The following is a 16,140-nucleotide window of genomic DNA, read 5'->3' on the forward strand; positions in this document are numbered from 1 at the left end:
CAAGCTCTCTTGAGTTTCACTAACCCTGCTGTAGTTTCTTGAGTCTCTACTTGGCTTAAAAGGCAGAAACTACCTGCAGCTTCTGAATCAAATGGCGAAGGTCAAAGGTGGCTCTCTGCCCAGGGGCTGTAGGCAGGACAAGTGGGAGGGGACCCCCTTTCCGGTGACCCTTGGGGTCCCCCTCTGTACTGGAACTCCAGGGAATGGCAAGGATGGGTCCCCTGAGTGGTTTCCTGCAGACTGCAATACAGACAGACTGTCCATTCGATAGCCTTTTAGCTCCAAACAGCATTCACAGCCAGCAAGCCCCTAAGACATTCCAAGCAAAACTGCTCTTTTCCTGCCTTTTTGGGGGAGTCAGGGCTCTGTCTCTGAGGCTTTGCGAAAAACCTGGGCTCTGTCTTGCGGGGAGTTCTTCAGCCTGAAACCATATTCCTCAAATTGCCCAAAAACTCCATCCTCCTCCTGCCTCCCGACACGCCCGCCACCCGCAGCCCAGGCCACCAATCAACACTGGGAGACAGCACAGTGTACAAGAGTTTATTTAATGATATCTGAATTTAGTTCTATCATGTGGGGCCCACGTTACAAGTTCCATCTGGGTCCATTACAACTCTAACCACCCCCCCAAAAAAGGAAAGAAACTTAAAGAAAATCCACAACTTTTTCCATGTCATTAAATATATTCATATATAATAACCATAATATATTAGTATGCATTGGAAAGGGACATTGACCCAAACAATACGTCATGGTCACAACTAAACATTTACAAGTCTGAGTGAACAGAAATCCAAAACACAGGAGGGGGCCGAGGGAGGAGGGGAGTGCATTTGGGAGCAGGGAAGGGGAAGAAACGTCCAATGGCAGGAGTGGGACTGACTTGGCTTTTGGCAGGGGTGAGGCCCCACAAGTACACATTTTGATCCCCCCAGTGTGCCGTGGCTGTGGCCCACAGGGATGTCTTGTCCACGGAGCGTGGCCCAATGGCCCATCAATGAGTCTAGTCTGGCCGCTCTCTGGGCTTCAAGGGGGCTTCCTTTAAGTGTTGACAGCGTAAGCGTCTTTCGCTTTCCTGGGGGCAGGAACCATTCACCAGTCCCTTAGGGTCTCTTCTTGAGTTCAGTCTCATTCCAACCTGGGGTGCACCCTCTCCAGTGTGCCGCCACTGAGGCAGAGTTCCAGGAAGTCACTAAGGGCCTTGGAGCAGCTCCCAGCCTCCCTGGGCTGTGACCCAGGTGTCCCTCCCTCCCTCCCACATAGATGCCTCTGGGGATGCTGCCTCCTGCCCTGCTTTCCATGGACAGAAGCAGTGGGCAGACCACAGCCTGCAGTGAGTCCCGGGGGTAGCCCTATGTCCTCCCCCACACCCCGCAAATCTTGGGCATTACTGCGCGTCCGTAAAGCAGGCACCCAGCTATCGGGGGCACCGAACCACCCAGCTGGCAAGAAAGAGGACAACTGGGGAATCTGTTGCAAAAACAAAGACTAATCTGGTATGTTTTTCTTCAAACACCTACATAGCACGATTCTGGTTAATACACTCTTCAAAATCAAAATCTAGTTCCGTTTTACATCCCTTCCTAACTGTACAAACCGGAACACCTCAATTCCCATTTCCCTCTGCTCCCTGGAGTGAGGCACAGGAGTGCAGGAGGGGTGCTTTCCCAAGGATGGTGCTCACTGCAGAGGCCGGGTGGAGGTAGGGCTGCAGTCGGGAGTGATGGGCTGCGTTCTGGCTGGGTGTGTGGATAGGGAAGGCAGCCCGTGATGACCGTGCAATCTCAACAGTGACCTGGCCCCTAGCCTGGTGGATCTGGTCACCCTGATGCATTCCCCAAGGGCCAGGCCACTGGGTGGGCAGCCTGTGCCCTTGGGGTGCTGAGCCAGAGGGAGGGGCAGGAGAGTGGCTGAATTTTCTGCAAGATGCCTTGTTGCTTGGTGTGACGCTGGCTCTGTTGTTAAGGGGACCTCAGAGACCACAAGTGCAAGCCCCTCACAGGACACCAGTGACACCCAGACCCAGGGTGGGATGTTGTGGAGCTGCCACAGCCCTTCTGGACAGGGTGAAGAAACCACACTGGCATAGACAGAAACAGGACAACTGCCCCAGCGGCATAGTGCCTTGTGATGCTGATGGCACCCAGCGGGCCACACTGGGCATCCGAGGGGCGCTGACAGCTTGGAGAAGGGCCCTGTCTTCTAGCCTTGGGCTGGATTCAGGGAAGCCAAATCCCCTTCTCAGGGCAGGTCTGTCTGCCCCCTGCCCATGAGGCACCTCTGCCAGTCTCTCCTGGAGTCTCTCCAACCACCCCCAGGCAGCCGAACCACCCTCTACCACCTCTTCGGAGAAGCCAAGGCCTGCCTTCCTGGAACCCGGAGCTGCTGTCTGGAGAGTCCGTCCCTGTGTCCCCACCACTTTGCTGCCTCTTCTGAAGATGTGATTGTTTGTGCCTATGTCCTACCCCCCGCTGGGCTCCTGTTCTCCAGGCCAAATGCCAGTGTCCTCAAGAGGCAATAACCAGGGCCAGCGGCTCAGTGGCCACTCCCCCAAGAGCACCCTCACAGCCTGCACAGGGATTGAGTGGGCGGGCTGCAGAGCAGGACTGCAGGGAGGGCCAGCATGGCCTGTGATCATAAAGTCGGGCTCTGGAGTCTGGGCCCCAGTCCTGCCACCAATTTGAGGCATGACCTTGGGCACGCGTACTCCAGTTTCCTTGCTGGTGATAGCGGGTCCCTGTCCCACAGGGTTGTCATGAGCACACGCTGGGAGCATGTGGGTAAAGTGCCTGGCACACAGCAGGTGCTCAATAAATGGCAGCCATGATGTAGGCAGCAGTGGGGAAGGCAGAGGGAAGCCAGACTACCTCCGGGCCGAGCGTCATACTTGGTATGACCCTTCTGAGCAGCCAAACTCTGGCCAGGAAAGTGAAACTAATTTCCTGACTGTGAGGGACGCCAGGCCTCTAATTCAGTGCGCCAGGTGTGAGGACATGGGCCAGAGGCCCAGGCCGTGCAGAGAGCCCAGGAAGGCAGGGAGCCAGAAGGCCCCTGGGCGCAGGAATGGACCCTGTGTGAGGCAGTCAGAACAAAAGGGGCTGCCTGCTTGAGGACAGCATCTCTAGGAGATCTTCGAAGGAGGGCTGGGGCACAGTGGAGGGCACGGGCAGACGCCACAGAGACTGTCTGGAAAGGCACAGGCAAGGTGTGGCCCAGGCCAGACCAAGACAGCTGCAGGGGGCAGGCCCGGCAGCTTCTGTGCCTTTTCTTGGGGAAGCCAACATGGCCTGGTCATTTCTGCACCCCTGCCCACCCATGGCTCAGGCACTCTGGTACTTTGCTGAACCAGCAAACCCCGTCCCAGCTCAAGCAAGCCCTCTGCCCCAAGCCAGGCCCAAGTGCCTTCGAAACCTGCAGACTCCATGCTGGTTCAGGCCCTTTCCAGCTGTTGACATTGCTGAGGGGCCTTGCGGGAGCTGATGTCATTACATAAATAGTGTCACTGCGGTAAACCCAGCCGGTGCCCCTTCCCCCTACCCTGGAAAATGTCATAAAAGGGGCTGTTTCCAAGTTTCCAAAAGGAAACTCTCTGGGAGGTTTTGCCTTTGTGATGCCTCCTCCAACAGGCAGCTCCAGCATGAGGCGGTGACCACCCGGTTTGGGCTTCTCAGGGGTGTCCCTGAGCCCACTGCTCTCCAGATGGGCGAGAATCCTGGACCAGCCCCACACTGGGCAGGGGCAGAGGCAGGCAGCAGCAGGGGCCTCCTCTCCCCTCTCCACAGGTGAATCCCCCCCACCCCACCCCAAGACCCCACCCAGGAGGACCCACTCAGCAGGTGGCAGTGGAGACAGAGGCTGGCTAGACAGGCGGCTGTCCGCTCCCCAAATGCTGCCAGGCCCCTTCAGATGGAGCCCAGGCTGTGACAGCCCGGCGGTCGGTGGGAATGCTAGACGGATGGGGCCGGGGAGAAAGGGAGGATTTCGTCTGCTATATGTGGGGTGTCGGTTTGGTCGGTGCTCGGCGCCCCGCCCAGGACGCGGGCCTGAGAATTCACAGTTCTCCTCCCATCCTTCTCTCCGCGCCATCCACGTCCCGCGCCTGGGGTCCCAGCTGTGCGGTTCTGCGCCCGCCCCCGGGGCCCCAGGGCAGGCTGCCCCCAGCCCCTCCACGGCGGCCGCGCCCAGCCCCAGGGAAGCGCGTCTCTGCTCTGGAAGGAGCCCCGTGAGGTAGCTACGTCTCGTCCTCATTTCTCCAGGGCCCGGCCGGCCGCGCACCCCGCCCCGCGCGCACGCGGCTCCCGCCCGGGGCGCGCAGGGTGGGGCCGGGGGTGGGGCCGCCGAGGGCCCCGCCCCCCCGCGCCGTGCGGCCCCGCCCCCTCCCTCCCCCCACCTGGGAAAGCCCTCGCGGGCCAAGTCCGCAGCGGCCGGGCCGAGGCGCCCGCTCTAGCTCGGCCCGGCCCTGGCGCTCGCCCGCCTGCCCGCCTGCTGCCTCCGCGCTAGGCCTTCTTGCACTTGCCCTTCTTCTCGCGCTGCTGGAACTTGCGTAGCCGCCGCGCCCACGTGTCCCGCCACTGGATCACTAGGCTGCTCTTGTCTGCCACGATGCCGCTCTGGTCCGGAGAGTCCTCGGCGTTGCCCAGCAGCAGGTACTTCTTGAGGGGCTTGATTTTGGGACACTTGCAGGCGATGTCCCGCGAGCGGATCCACAGGCTCTGGTCGCCACGGCGGATGCGGCTCGTGCCCTGCTTGTACACGGAGATGATGTTCACCGTGAACTTCCACCAGTCCCCCGCCTTGTCCGCCTTCAGGATGTGGATCTGGACGGCTGCAAGGAAGCACAGGCAGGCGAGTGGGCCCACAGCTGCTGTGGCTAGGTCCACCCTGCCTGAGCCTGGGGAGAAGGGAAAGAAGACCCGGCACCAGGACGTGACTGCAGAGGATGTCCCACGGGGGAGCGAGTGGGCGGTGGCAAGCTGATCCTAGACCCCCACCTGCTAACACCAGGGCCAAGGCCGCTGCTCCAAGAAGTCTTACTTCCTATGCTTTGAGCGTGCCACCCAGCACTGCCATGGGGACAAGCCATCTCCTGGCCTTGTCAAGGCCCACTTTGTCCCAGAAGCCTACAGGTGCTGCCCATGCTCCCAGCACTCTGGGCAAGCTCTGTCTGCCCAGGAGCAGTGCTGGAGAGGAGTGGGAGGCTCCTCAGGAGCTCACTTCTCCAAAGGCCCGAGTTACTTGACACCAGGCCTCATGACGCTCCACACACACAGCCTGGCCCTCCAACCAGTCTCAGAAAACCATAATGGGTCCTCCATGCTCAGGAGCAGAAGATGAGAACCCACCCTTTGGGGTGGCCATAGTGCCTTTTCCAGAGCCCCGGGGTCTTTGGACTGCCCGCTTCCCATGCCTAAGCCATCCCTGCCAGGTGGCCTCCCTTCCTCTGTGCCACCCAAGGTCCCCAGACCATTCCTCTTCCTCCCAGTTCTCTACCAGTATTTTCCCTAGTACATGGCTTCCGAAGCTGGAACATGCATCAGAATCCCCTGGTGGGCTTGTGAAAATACAAACTGCTGGGGCCTGCCCCAGAGCTTCAGATTCAACAGATCTGGGTGAGGCCCCAGAATATGCCTTTCTCACAAGTTCCCAGGTGGTGTTGATGCCGTTGACTTGGGGACAAATGTTACTAGATGTTATTTCTGCAAGATAGTAAAGGAGATTTCTAAAATAAGAGATGCTTAAAAAATAAAGGAGAAACTTTGCTCTAGTAAGTTTGTGAAATACTAGGTTAAACAAAGTCAAGAGGTTCCTTACTGCAGGACTTTTCAGAGCCTTTAACCTAAGAATCCTGTACATGTGTGTTGGTTTCTCAAACCCTAACTGCAGAACCCTTTGGTTGGTGTATCTCAGGTCACCAGAGCCTTATGGGACCTTCTTGGGGACCTCCTGGGAGGGGTGGACACACGATCATTGCCCCCAGGCCAGGGGATACCTGGAGAGGCCTCTGCTGTACTCATCTCTGTTAAAGAGAAACAGCTATCCTCTCACTCCCCTCCCCCAATCCTGCACTGTCAGAGCAGGATCCTTTCCCCTCGCTGAGCCCAACCTCACACCCTGTATCCTTCACTGGGAAGAGCACCTTTATTCCCCAGGCTAGGCCATGGAGAGACTTGAGCCTTCCTGAGAAAGGAGCAGCAGCTTGAAGAAACCAAGACACAGGAAAGCCCCAGGGAATGCCCATCAGTCATCGCCTCCCCACTTACCACGCCAGACAATGGACCCACCCCCAGCTCAGCCTGCCCTCCCCATTGGCCAGCTTCTGTCAATGTCTCTGGGGGCCACTCTGATCCTTCACTCCCAGCGCACCTCCCTGTCCCCTTCCTGAACCCACACATGGCCCAGAGGATGGGGAGGGACAGGTACAGCCAGGCGCAGGGGAGCACTGAATGCCTACAGACTCATCCTTACAGGGTGAGGGAAGCGGACTTTCCCATATTTTCATTTCAGCTGTTCCTGGGCATCCTGAACTTTGCACTCCAGTCTGAGGGCTCCAAAGAATGGCTGTCATGGCAACCGTTTCCATGTTTTTGTCACCAAGGGACTCAACACTCAGTGTGAACTCTGGGTGGGGGGAGCCCTCCAGCCCAGAGAAGTGGCTGGGCCGAGTGTATTTGGCTGTGCAGACAGAGGTCACCGTGGCAACTGAGTGCCCCTTAGCTAAGCAATGGGGGAGCCACCCCCGGCATCCCTGAGAGCCCCGCTTTCCTCTCCCCAGGACTGGGCTGAATACAAATGAGCTGGGATACAGCTGACTCTGTTGTGCTCAACACCTCGGACCCCTTGCACAGCTGCTGTGTCCCCAGCCAGCATGGGCTGGAGCGGCCCAACAAGGATGCTGCAGAAGGCACCCTGGGCTGGGGCTCAGGGAGAGCACAGCTTTGATCGCAGGCTCAGGGCATCTGTTGGTGCTGTGTGCTGAATTGTGCCCCAACAAATTCCTCTGTTGAAACCCTATACCCCTGTACTTCACAGAGTGCCTTTACTTGGACATAGAGTCTTTAAAGTATAATTAAGTACCCATTAAAATTTAACTAAATGTGCCGACCGGGCGCGGTGGCTCATGCCTATAATCCTAGTACTTCGGGAGGCTGAGGTGGGCCAGTCACGAGGTCAGGAGATCAAGACTATCCTGGCCAACATGGTGAAAACCCGTCTCTACTAAAAATACAAAAATTAGCTGTGTGTGGTGGCGGGCGCCTGCAGTCCCCACTACTCGGGAGGCTGAGGCAGGAGAATCACTTGAACTCTGGAGGCAGAGGTTGCAGTAAGCCAAGATCTAGCCACTGCACTCCAGCCTGGCGACAGAGCGAGACTCTGTCTCAAAAAAAAAAAAAAAAAGTTAACAAAATGTAGTATAATTAAGATGAGGTCATTAGGGTGGGCCCTCTGACCCGTGGTCCTTATAAGAGGAGATGAGGACACAGACACGCAGAGGGAAGACCCTGTAAGAACACCAGAAGGTGGCCATCTACAAGTCGGGAGAGGACTCTGAAGAAAGCAACCCTGCTGACACCTTGGTCTTGGACCTCCAGCCTCCAGAGCTATAAATAAATTTCTGTTGTTTAAGCCACTCAGTCTGTGGTACTTTGTTCTGGCAGCCCTAGAAGGTAATACAATTAATCTTGAAGATCCTGGGGATCTTGGGCTTCGGCTCAGGGCCAGGCAGGGCAGATCTGGCAGAGTCTCAAGTTTGCTGAGAAGAGGCTAGACAAAGAGCTGGCTGGAGAAGGTCTAGCCTTAGATTTCTCCAGAGGCCTCCCAGGGGATCTTCTCATTCCCTGGAGTCCTGCAAGAACGTGGCCCTGCATAGGAGAAGGGCTGATGAGCCCTGCCCAACCCTCTCTGGTCTCTGAGCTTCCCCCTCTCAGTGAATGTTATGGAAACCAGGCCTGGCATCCAAAGCAGCCCCTGCGCTTCTCCAGACACAGCCACAGAGTCGTGAAGGGGACCTGCTTAACTGCCTAACACCAAGGGCAAAGCCCTGAAGGGTACCCTCCCCTGGACACCTTGCTGTCAGGAGTCCAGAGGGACACAGCAATGGACACTGGTCAGTCAGGACAAAGCAACTGGCCCTTGTCCTTCCACCTCCAGCAGATCCCAGCAACTCCACAAGTGGGAGCGGTCCTGGCCGCAGGGGGCAGGGGCAGGGGCAGGGGCAGGGGCAGGAGCGGGGAATGGTGGGACTCATGATTATGCTGGAAAAAGGCCACATTTCCACTACCCTTGGCAACACCTCTACATATTACACAGCCCACCAAGTATGAGCTACACATGCAGTGCACGGGCCAAGCCCCTGCCATTCACATACAGCTGAAAATATTCAAACTGCGCCTTGCAGCAGTGACCTCAAACAGACCTGCCCTGCACCCTCTGGAAGCACGAGCATCAGCAGCCACACGTCACTTGGCTGGGGCTGCTGTCACCTCTGACCAACCTCCGGTTTGAAGCAAAGAATGATGGGGATCTCTGAGCTACACAGAGCCTGGGGCCCCTTCCAACCCAGATGTACCTGAGATATCACCCAACTAGGGGGCTTGGCACAATAGGCTGTGGGCAGCTCTGCCCATCCCAGGACCATGGCCTTGAGGACGGGCTCCTATGCTTTTAATGTTAGTGTCCCCCCACAAATTCATATGTTGGAACTTGACATCCAGTGTGAGACTACCAAGAAGCAGGATCTTTGGGACATGACTAAATCATGAGGATTTCACCTTGTGGATGGGATCAGAGCCCATATAAGAAGAGGCTGCAGCTAGTTCCCTCGCCCTTTCCATGGTGAGAACACAGCAAGAAGGCAGCATTTCAGAAGCAGAGAGCAAGCCCTCACCAGGCTCTGAATCTGCTGGCGCCTTGATCTTGGACTTCCCAGCCTCCAGAGCTACGAGCAATCAGTTTCTGTTGTTTATTAATCACTCCTTCTAAGGGATTTTGTTGCAGCAGCCCAGGACTGACTAAGACACACCCACATGATGAAACTCACCCCAAGCTAATTAGCCTCGCCCTAAGCATGCCTGAACGCCTGAACTCCCGCTGTCCTTGCACTGATGTCCTAAACAAAACTGGAATGGGGGGCCGGGCGCGGTGGCTCAAGCCTGTAATCCCAGCACTTTGGGAGGCCGAGGCGGGTGGATCACGAGGTCAAGAGATCGAGACCATCCTGGTCAATATGGTGAAACCCCGTCTCTACTAAAAATACAAAAAAAATTGGCTGGGCATGGTGGCGCGTGCCTGTAATCCCAGCTACCCAGGAGGCTGAGGCAGGAGAATTGCCTGAACCCAGGAGACGGAGGTTGCGGTGAGCCGAGATCGCGCCATTGCACTCCAGCCTGGGTAACAAGAGCGAAAACTCCGTCTCAAAAAAAAAAAAACAAAAAACAAAACTGGAATGGGGTGGGGGGGCTCTGCTAACAATCCCCCACCTTGTGTTCAGAAGGAGACAGATGAGATTGCCCTGAGAAAGGCAGAGTATGAGATCAGACCAGAGAGATGGGAAGTGTGCTGAGAGCCCTTAAAGGAGGGACTGCTGACTGGGCGCGGTGGCTCACACCTGTAATCCCAGCACTTTGGGAGGCTGAGGCAGGTGGATCACCTGATGTCGGGAGTTTGAGACCAGCCTAGACAACATGGTGAAACCCTGTCTCTACTAAAAATAGAAAAAATTAGCCGGGCGTGGTGGTGGGCACCTGTAATCCCAGCTACTTGGCAGGCTGAGGCAGGAGAATTGCTTGAACCCGGGAGGTGGAGGTTGCAGTGAGCCAAGATCATGCCACTGCACTCTAACCTGGGCAGCAAGAGTGAAACTCCGTCTCAAACAAAAAAAAAAAAAAAAAATTAGGGACTGCTGGTGTACAGAAAGCAGTTGCCGTCTTAAGCCAGAATGGCAATTCTTTGAAGCCAAGACAAGGAAGTCAATGAGGCAGATGCTAGCAGAGCCCCTCAGCCCTGCCTGGGAGGGAGCCTGGCCTCAGCCTGCTGGTACTTCTGGCCTTACCGTAAGTGCTCACTGGCTGCATCCCAGGCTCCATGGCTGAACTTCATCCTCCCTTCCTCTGAGCTCTTGCTGCCCCCAGAGCTGAGCAACTGCTGCTAGTCAGCAGGTGTGTTCTTCCCAGGAGGCTCTGCCCAGGGCAGGGCTCTGCTATCAGTGCAGACAAAACCAGGGCTGGGATGTGGGAACTGGAACCCTTCAGGCTGAATGGGTTAGGCTGACTGCAAGCCCAACGGAGCCCTGGTGAGCCCTGGTGCGCCATGGGGAGGAGGCGCATCTGCAAATAGAGCATATGACCATGGGAAAGGAGGAGAGAGTGCAGTTCAGGGCGGCCAGGAGTTGGCCTCCGCTGTCCAGGTCCTCGGCCCCTGGCTGAGCTTTGTCTCCTGGCCTTGCTGCCCGTGAGCCACCCGGCATCTGTGCAATAAACTCTCCTTTCCTGCATCCAGCTACAGAGCTCCGTGAACAAGGCTGCGGGGGTCAGGGGGGAGTAAGCAGCCATCCCTACCAGCAATTCTGGGGTTCACAGGAAAGTCTTTCATGCCAAGAACTCTCTCAATCACCAGGGCAGCACAAGCCAAGAGGACTGACTTCCCTTGCCCTAACCCACGCCTACTGCCCAGCTAGAGGGGCATGCTCCTTACTCTGCCCCCACAACAGATGCCCACATGGGGCTCTGGAGGGCTGGCCAGGGCTCTGAGGAGGCGAGAGGGGGGCTGAGGGCCAGGTCCATGGGGGCCAGAGTCAACAAGGGTAGCCTGGAGCAATGTGTAGTTGGTTCTGGCTGAGGAGTGGGGGGCTGGGAGGCAGCCCAAGGGCAGGCTGGGGGCCTTGAGCACTTGCCCTGGGCAAGGAGGGCAGAAGTCAACCTGCCCAGCCCTGCATGTCTTTTCAGCTGCTGCTTCCCACCTCCCTGGCTGCAGTGCAAGGCACGGCGAATGTGTCTTCTCCAGAGGAGTGAGCATCTGGTCTTCCTTCCTGGGGTACCTCAACCTCCCCAGAGTCCCAATGCTGGGGGCATTATAAGGCCATTAAAGGCAACCCGAAGAGTGAGGAGCTCCAGGTCACAGCCTATGCTTGGATTCCTTCAGAGGGGGACTTGCTGCCCCACAGCAGCCCTGTCCTCTGTCCAGACCCCAGTCTATCCAAAGCCTTCCTCCCGGCTCCAGCCCGGGCCCAGGAGCCACCATAGCTTGTGAGCTCTGGGCCTTCTGAGGACCCTGCACTGTCACCACCCCAGAAAGTCAGTGGCAGGAGTAGATGGGAGCTGACGGATGCCCCTCCTTGCAGATCTGGGGGACCTCCTGCTGGGATCAAAGTTCCCTGCCGCAGCGCCAGGTTGTAGGAAAGCTGTCTGGCCAGTGCAGAAGTTACAGATGCCGCGCATTCATCTCCCTGCAGGGAACTGACACACCACGAGGCAGGAAAGGCCCAGCCCGGAATCAACAACCCACAGGCTGGGCCCTGGGGGAGCGGCCGAGGCACAGACTCTGGGGACTGCTGGCCCTTCTCCTTTCCCTGGCAAGGCCTGAGTGCCTAAGCGCGTGGGACACCTCAGCAAGGACGCTTCCTGCCTCCTGGAAGTCCCCTAGATTTATGGGCTGCTCCAGGTGGGCCCCCAGTGGCTCCCCTGCAGTTTCCTCTCCCAAGGAGGCTGGGGTGGTCAGCCCCTCCCCTCCCCCACCCATCCATACCTTCCTGTTGAGCCGGTCCAGCTAGGGGAGGCTTGTCACCCATCTGCCTCGGAAACAGCAGCCAGGACAAATGGCGGGGAGGAGAACAGGAACCCCACAGAAACCATGAAAGCTGCGCAGCCCCATAAATCTCCTGCTGTGGAAAGCGTGTCACGAGCTGCAGCTGCTTTCCCGAAACGCAGCTCTGAGCACATGCTTCCCAGGCCCTGCAAAGGGAGGAAGGGCCACCAGAGGCAAGGCTTGCTCTCAGCAATGCTCCTCTGCCCAGAGAAACGCCAACTCCCTGCCGGCGAGTGCAGGAGAGGGGGCCACCACGCCTGGGACTGGGGATCACAGCGGCCACTGCCTGGTTTACATCAAACGAGGCAGAGGGCTGGAGGCTCACTGTGGCCAGACCTGGCAACTGCCCCCGCTGCCCTCGGGAGCCCTCAGGAGTCCTGAGTCTGCCATCTCCTGCCATGTGCCTGCCACCGGGACCCTGCCTCAGGACTCAGACAAGATGAGGACACCCAACTCAGAGCTGGCTGCAGGTTCCCCTCAACCAAAGACAGAACAGGATGACCCCCTCTCTCAGAACTGAAAGCAGGGTGGATGCTGCCTCAGTTTCCCCTGCTAGGTCCTGGTGCTTGGGCTCTGTTCTGCGGAAGGGAGGTGGGGTTAGGTGTCTGAGACCATTTGGTGGCCTGGGGGTCCCCAGAGGAGAGGACATTAAGAGGTCTTAGAATTAGAGAGTCAGACCCTGGGAAGGAGACCAGCCCTGTCCCCTGGGAGGTGGGCACAGTCAAGCCTGGCCTGTCCAGCTCTGCACCCTGAGGCTCAGCAGTGAGAAGAGATCAGGGGACTTCATCCTTCTTTGCAAGAGGCTTAAGTAGGAGGGTGGACATGGGTCCTTCCATGCCCCAGCTGGTGCGCCCTCAGCATGAGGGCTGCTGCCTCCTGCAGGGCAGCCTGTGGAGAGCCTACTGCCCAGGGAGGAGCCACAGCTGCCTCCCTCTCCTGTTAGGAGGAACTGATGCAGCCTGGCTGCTTGTCCCTCCCACCCTTTAAGTGGCAGGGCCCACCAGAGGCAGGGACATGCTGTCAGGGTCATCCCGGAGGGTGGACATTGCTCCCCTCCCACCTCTGACTCGGCCCCAGTGCCCCCAGGCTGGCTGGGGCAGCCAACCAGCTCCCTGCACAACAAAGACATCGGTGAGGGCAGGGCCAGCCGGATGTGTCATCGGGACCCACCGAGTAGGAAGGTGGAGCAGTGAGCATCCGCCCACCCCCCACCCTGGGCTGGCACCCTCGGCAGCAATGGGGGCCCAGCCTCTGGAGGAGGGAAAGCGGGAAGGGACCAGCCTCCCCTGGCATGGGCTTAGTCCAGTCCCCCTTCGCCTTCAGCTGGAAGGCTTGGTGTGGAGGGCGTTTTGGCCAGAGGCCCACCAGAGCTGCAGATGTATATTACCACCACACCACAGAGCAGGAGTGGCCTGGCTCAGAACCCCTCAAACACTGCCCACTTCCCCAAGGTACCACCTCCAGCAAACCCCTCTGCCTCACAGCCAAGAGCATCCCCTCCCTGCAAGCCAGGCTGGCATTTCCAGGCCACTCCCAGAGCACCCTGGCACGGAACCCTGTCCTGTGTGGGGTGAGCATCCATGCACCCTCTACACACAGGACTTGGCTCGGAACAGCTGTCAGCTCCTAAAAGTCAAGCCACCTTAAAAATCTGCTTCCCCGAGGAGACCTGAAGGCAATAGCTGAGACCTGGGAGCCACAGCGGAGTGGGGGCAGCTGAGCCACTGTGTAGTTGAGTGCTGTTGGATGGTCGACTCAGGGGCAGAGGCTTGCAAAGGAGCCTCCCAAAGCTCCTACAGGCTACATGGGAGGCTGGGGTTTGTCCCGGGTGCCCCATGGTATCTCAGAGGCCCGAGCCCAACACAGGCAGAGCTGAGCTGGCAAGTTTGTGAAGACTTCGGGACAGGTCTCGGGGAGGAAGCCCAGGAACAATGACAGGGGTACTGAGGTCCTCAGTGCCAAAGGCACTCAGCCCAGGGGAGGGCCACCTGGCATGCCTCATCAAATGCCCACCTGAGCCCTACATCGGTGGGAGAAGCGCTCTGTGGTCACAGAGACACAGGGCCTGGCTGAGCCAGGAGAAGACTAGCATTTCCCGCCTGGTGTCCCCATCCCAGCACTCCGGGCACCTTGGACAGATCCCCACCCCACCTCCACTCTGAGCTTTGGTGTCCCCATCTGTAACAGGGCAGGAGATCACATTCATCAGATGCCTCTGGGGCCCCTTAGAGCCGTCCCTCCCCACCCCTTCTTCCTAAAATCAGGATGCTCAGAGGAGGGGAAAACAGCGTAGGGAGAGACAAGAGGAAGCTCCAGGGAGGGGGAGATGAGGGCCAGGAAGCTGCCCAGATCCCAGGGAGGGCCCCTCTGGACCCACCTCCCCGCAGCGGATGGCAAGTCACTATGCTGGGAAAGGCTGCATCCTCCGAGAGCCGCCAGGAGGCCCTGGCATTGTAGCACCCTGCCCCCACCTGGCTCTCACTGGAGGGAGCTTCCTGTGGGCGCAGGGGCTTTTCTGACGAGCTGTCATGGGGACTGACTGACTCTCCCTGGCCAACCTGGTGGTCACCCGCATTCCACGACCTCAGGCTGACTCACGAGGACCCAGCTCCACATCTGGTCTCCATATGGGGCTGGCACTCTGGAGGGGAGGTCACATCTGGTGGGGGAAATCAGAGGATTCCCCAGGGGCCAGTGACCCCAGGGAAAGGTCACCAAGCCTCTGAAACACCATGCCACGTGCTGCTGGCTGGTCTACGTCCTGTTCCCTGGACGGGGCTGGGGGGAGGCAATGCTCAGGGGAGGTGGCCTCTTGCAGCCATCACACCAGCTGCCTCTGGGCCCACAGCAGGGGCTCTGACCTTGGGGGACAGCTCCCAGGACACTCCTCTAACATCTGTGCCCACATTGAAGACACTTCATCCCTATGAAGGGGCTGACAACCTGTCCAGCTCTCTGCACTTGAAGGGATTGTGCCCGATCAGGAATCGCCATTGACTCCAAGGCCAAGAAGAGGAGAGAGGGTGCTACTGAGGGGAAGAGTCCATCATTGGCTGAGAGGCCCCGTGTCACCAAGGCTAGCTAGAGACAAGAGGCAGGAGAGGTAGACAAGATCCTCCTCACCCCGGTTCATCTGATTCCCAGCCTAGGTGACTGGACAAGGGCTGAACAGGACGGGGCCCCACCCACCAGCGCCTCTGGCAGCCCCCCTCACCACCGCCCACCATGCTCTGACCCACAGCAGCTCCACGGTGAGCCAGTCACTTCTGCCACTGCCTCTTCTCCATGCCTGCCTCCATTGCCAGTGCCAGCTAGGTCTCCCCACTCACCATCAGAGGTCTTCCTCGAAGCTTCCTCTACCACGCGGCCATGCCCATCACCAATCCCACCTCTGCCACTGCCACCCACTACCACCAACATTTCTGCCACTATGCCAGTGCCCCTGTTCCATCATCTCGGACATCCCAGCACCATGGTGCCCTCTCCTGCCTGTTTGCCCATGAAGATGTCTCTATGGCCTCTCCTCGGAGGCTCATCTGGAGTCGAGGGCCCCGTCGAGGTCCCAGTTCTTGAGTGTTCTAAAGGACTGCGGCGCCTACTCCTGCTGCTGAAGCCTTGCCTCCCTGGTTTGGGAGAGAACAAGGTCTCAGCCATGGAGTACTTAATCCTGTGCAAGGTATTTTATCTTATTGAGTCTCAGTGTCTCACTGACAAGAATGAAAATCCCTCCCTCGAAAGGTGTCTGTGCGTGGAGATTAAATAAGAATGAGTGCCAAGCTGTGATGTGCCTGGTCCAGCGCCCGGCAGCGGGAGGGAACAATCATTGGCTAGGCAAGCCCTCTCCTTGGTTTCCACTGCCCCTGGAGGTTCTGGGCACACAGAGGGCATGGTGATGCAAATCAGAGTTCTGCTCAGGTCCCCAGGCCCACTGCTTCCACAGACCCCCAAGAGAGCAAACAAGCACGTGCACACGTGTGAACACACACACACAGTCACACACACACACAGTCACACAGTCACATACACAGTAACACACACATACAGAGTCACACACAGTCACACAGTCACAGTCACACACAACAGAGTCACACAGTCACAGTCACACACAGTCACACACACATAGGGTCACACAGTCACAGTCACACACAGCCACACATACAGAGTCACATACACAAAGTCACACAGTCACAGTCACACACAGAGTCACACACACAGTCACACACATACAGTCACAGTCTCACAAACACATTCACACACACATACACACACAGTCACAGACACACAGTCACATACAGAGTCACATACAGTCACACACAGAGTCACATACACTCACAGTCACAC

General features: G+C 57.9%; 2 protein-coding genes across 2 annotated transcripts in view; both read right to left on the minus strand.

Annotated features, from left to right (window-relative positions):
- Nucleotides 1–524: 524 nt before the first annotated feature.
- On the minus strand, nt 525–4,293 carry LOC116553132. Its single transcript, XM_032280300.1, has one exon. It carries the CDS (start codon nt 4,246–4,248, stop codon nt 3,292–3,294), a length of 957 nt encoding a protein of 318 aa, XP_032136191.1. The 5' UTR covers nt 4,249–4,293; the 3' UTR covers nt 525–3,291.
- NTN1 (netrin 1) overlaps nt 527–16,140 on the minus strand; it is a 218,784-nt gene continuing 203,170 nt past the window's right edge. Inside the window, exon 7 of the mRNA XM_032280299.1 lies at nt 527–4,825. Within this exon, the coding sequence (XP_032136190.1) occupies nt 4,497–4,825 (329 nt within the window). The 3' untranslated portion in view covers nt 527–4,496. The remainder of the gene's footprint in view (nt 4,826–16,140) is intronic.

This window comes from Sapajus apella, unplaced genomic scaffold, assembly GCF_009761245.1.
Source record: "Sapajus apella isolate SASKATOON/1434 unplaced genomic scaffold, GSC_monkey_1.0 scaffold12, whole genome shotgun sequence".
In the NCBI taxonomy this organism is placed as follows: Eukaryota; Metazoa; Chordata; class Mammalia; order Primates; family Cebidae; genus Sapajus; species Sapajus apella.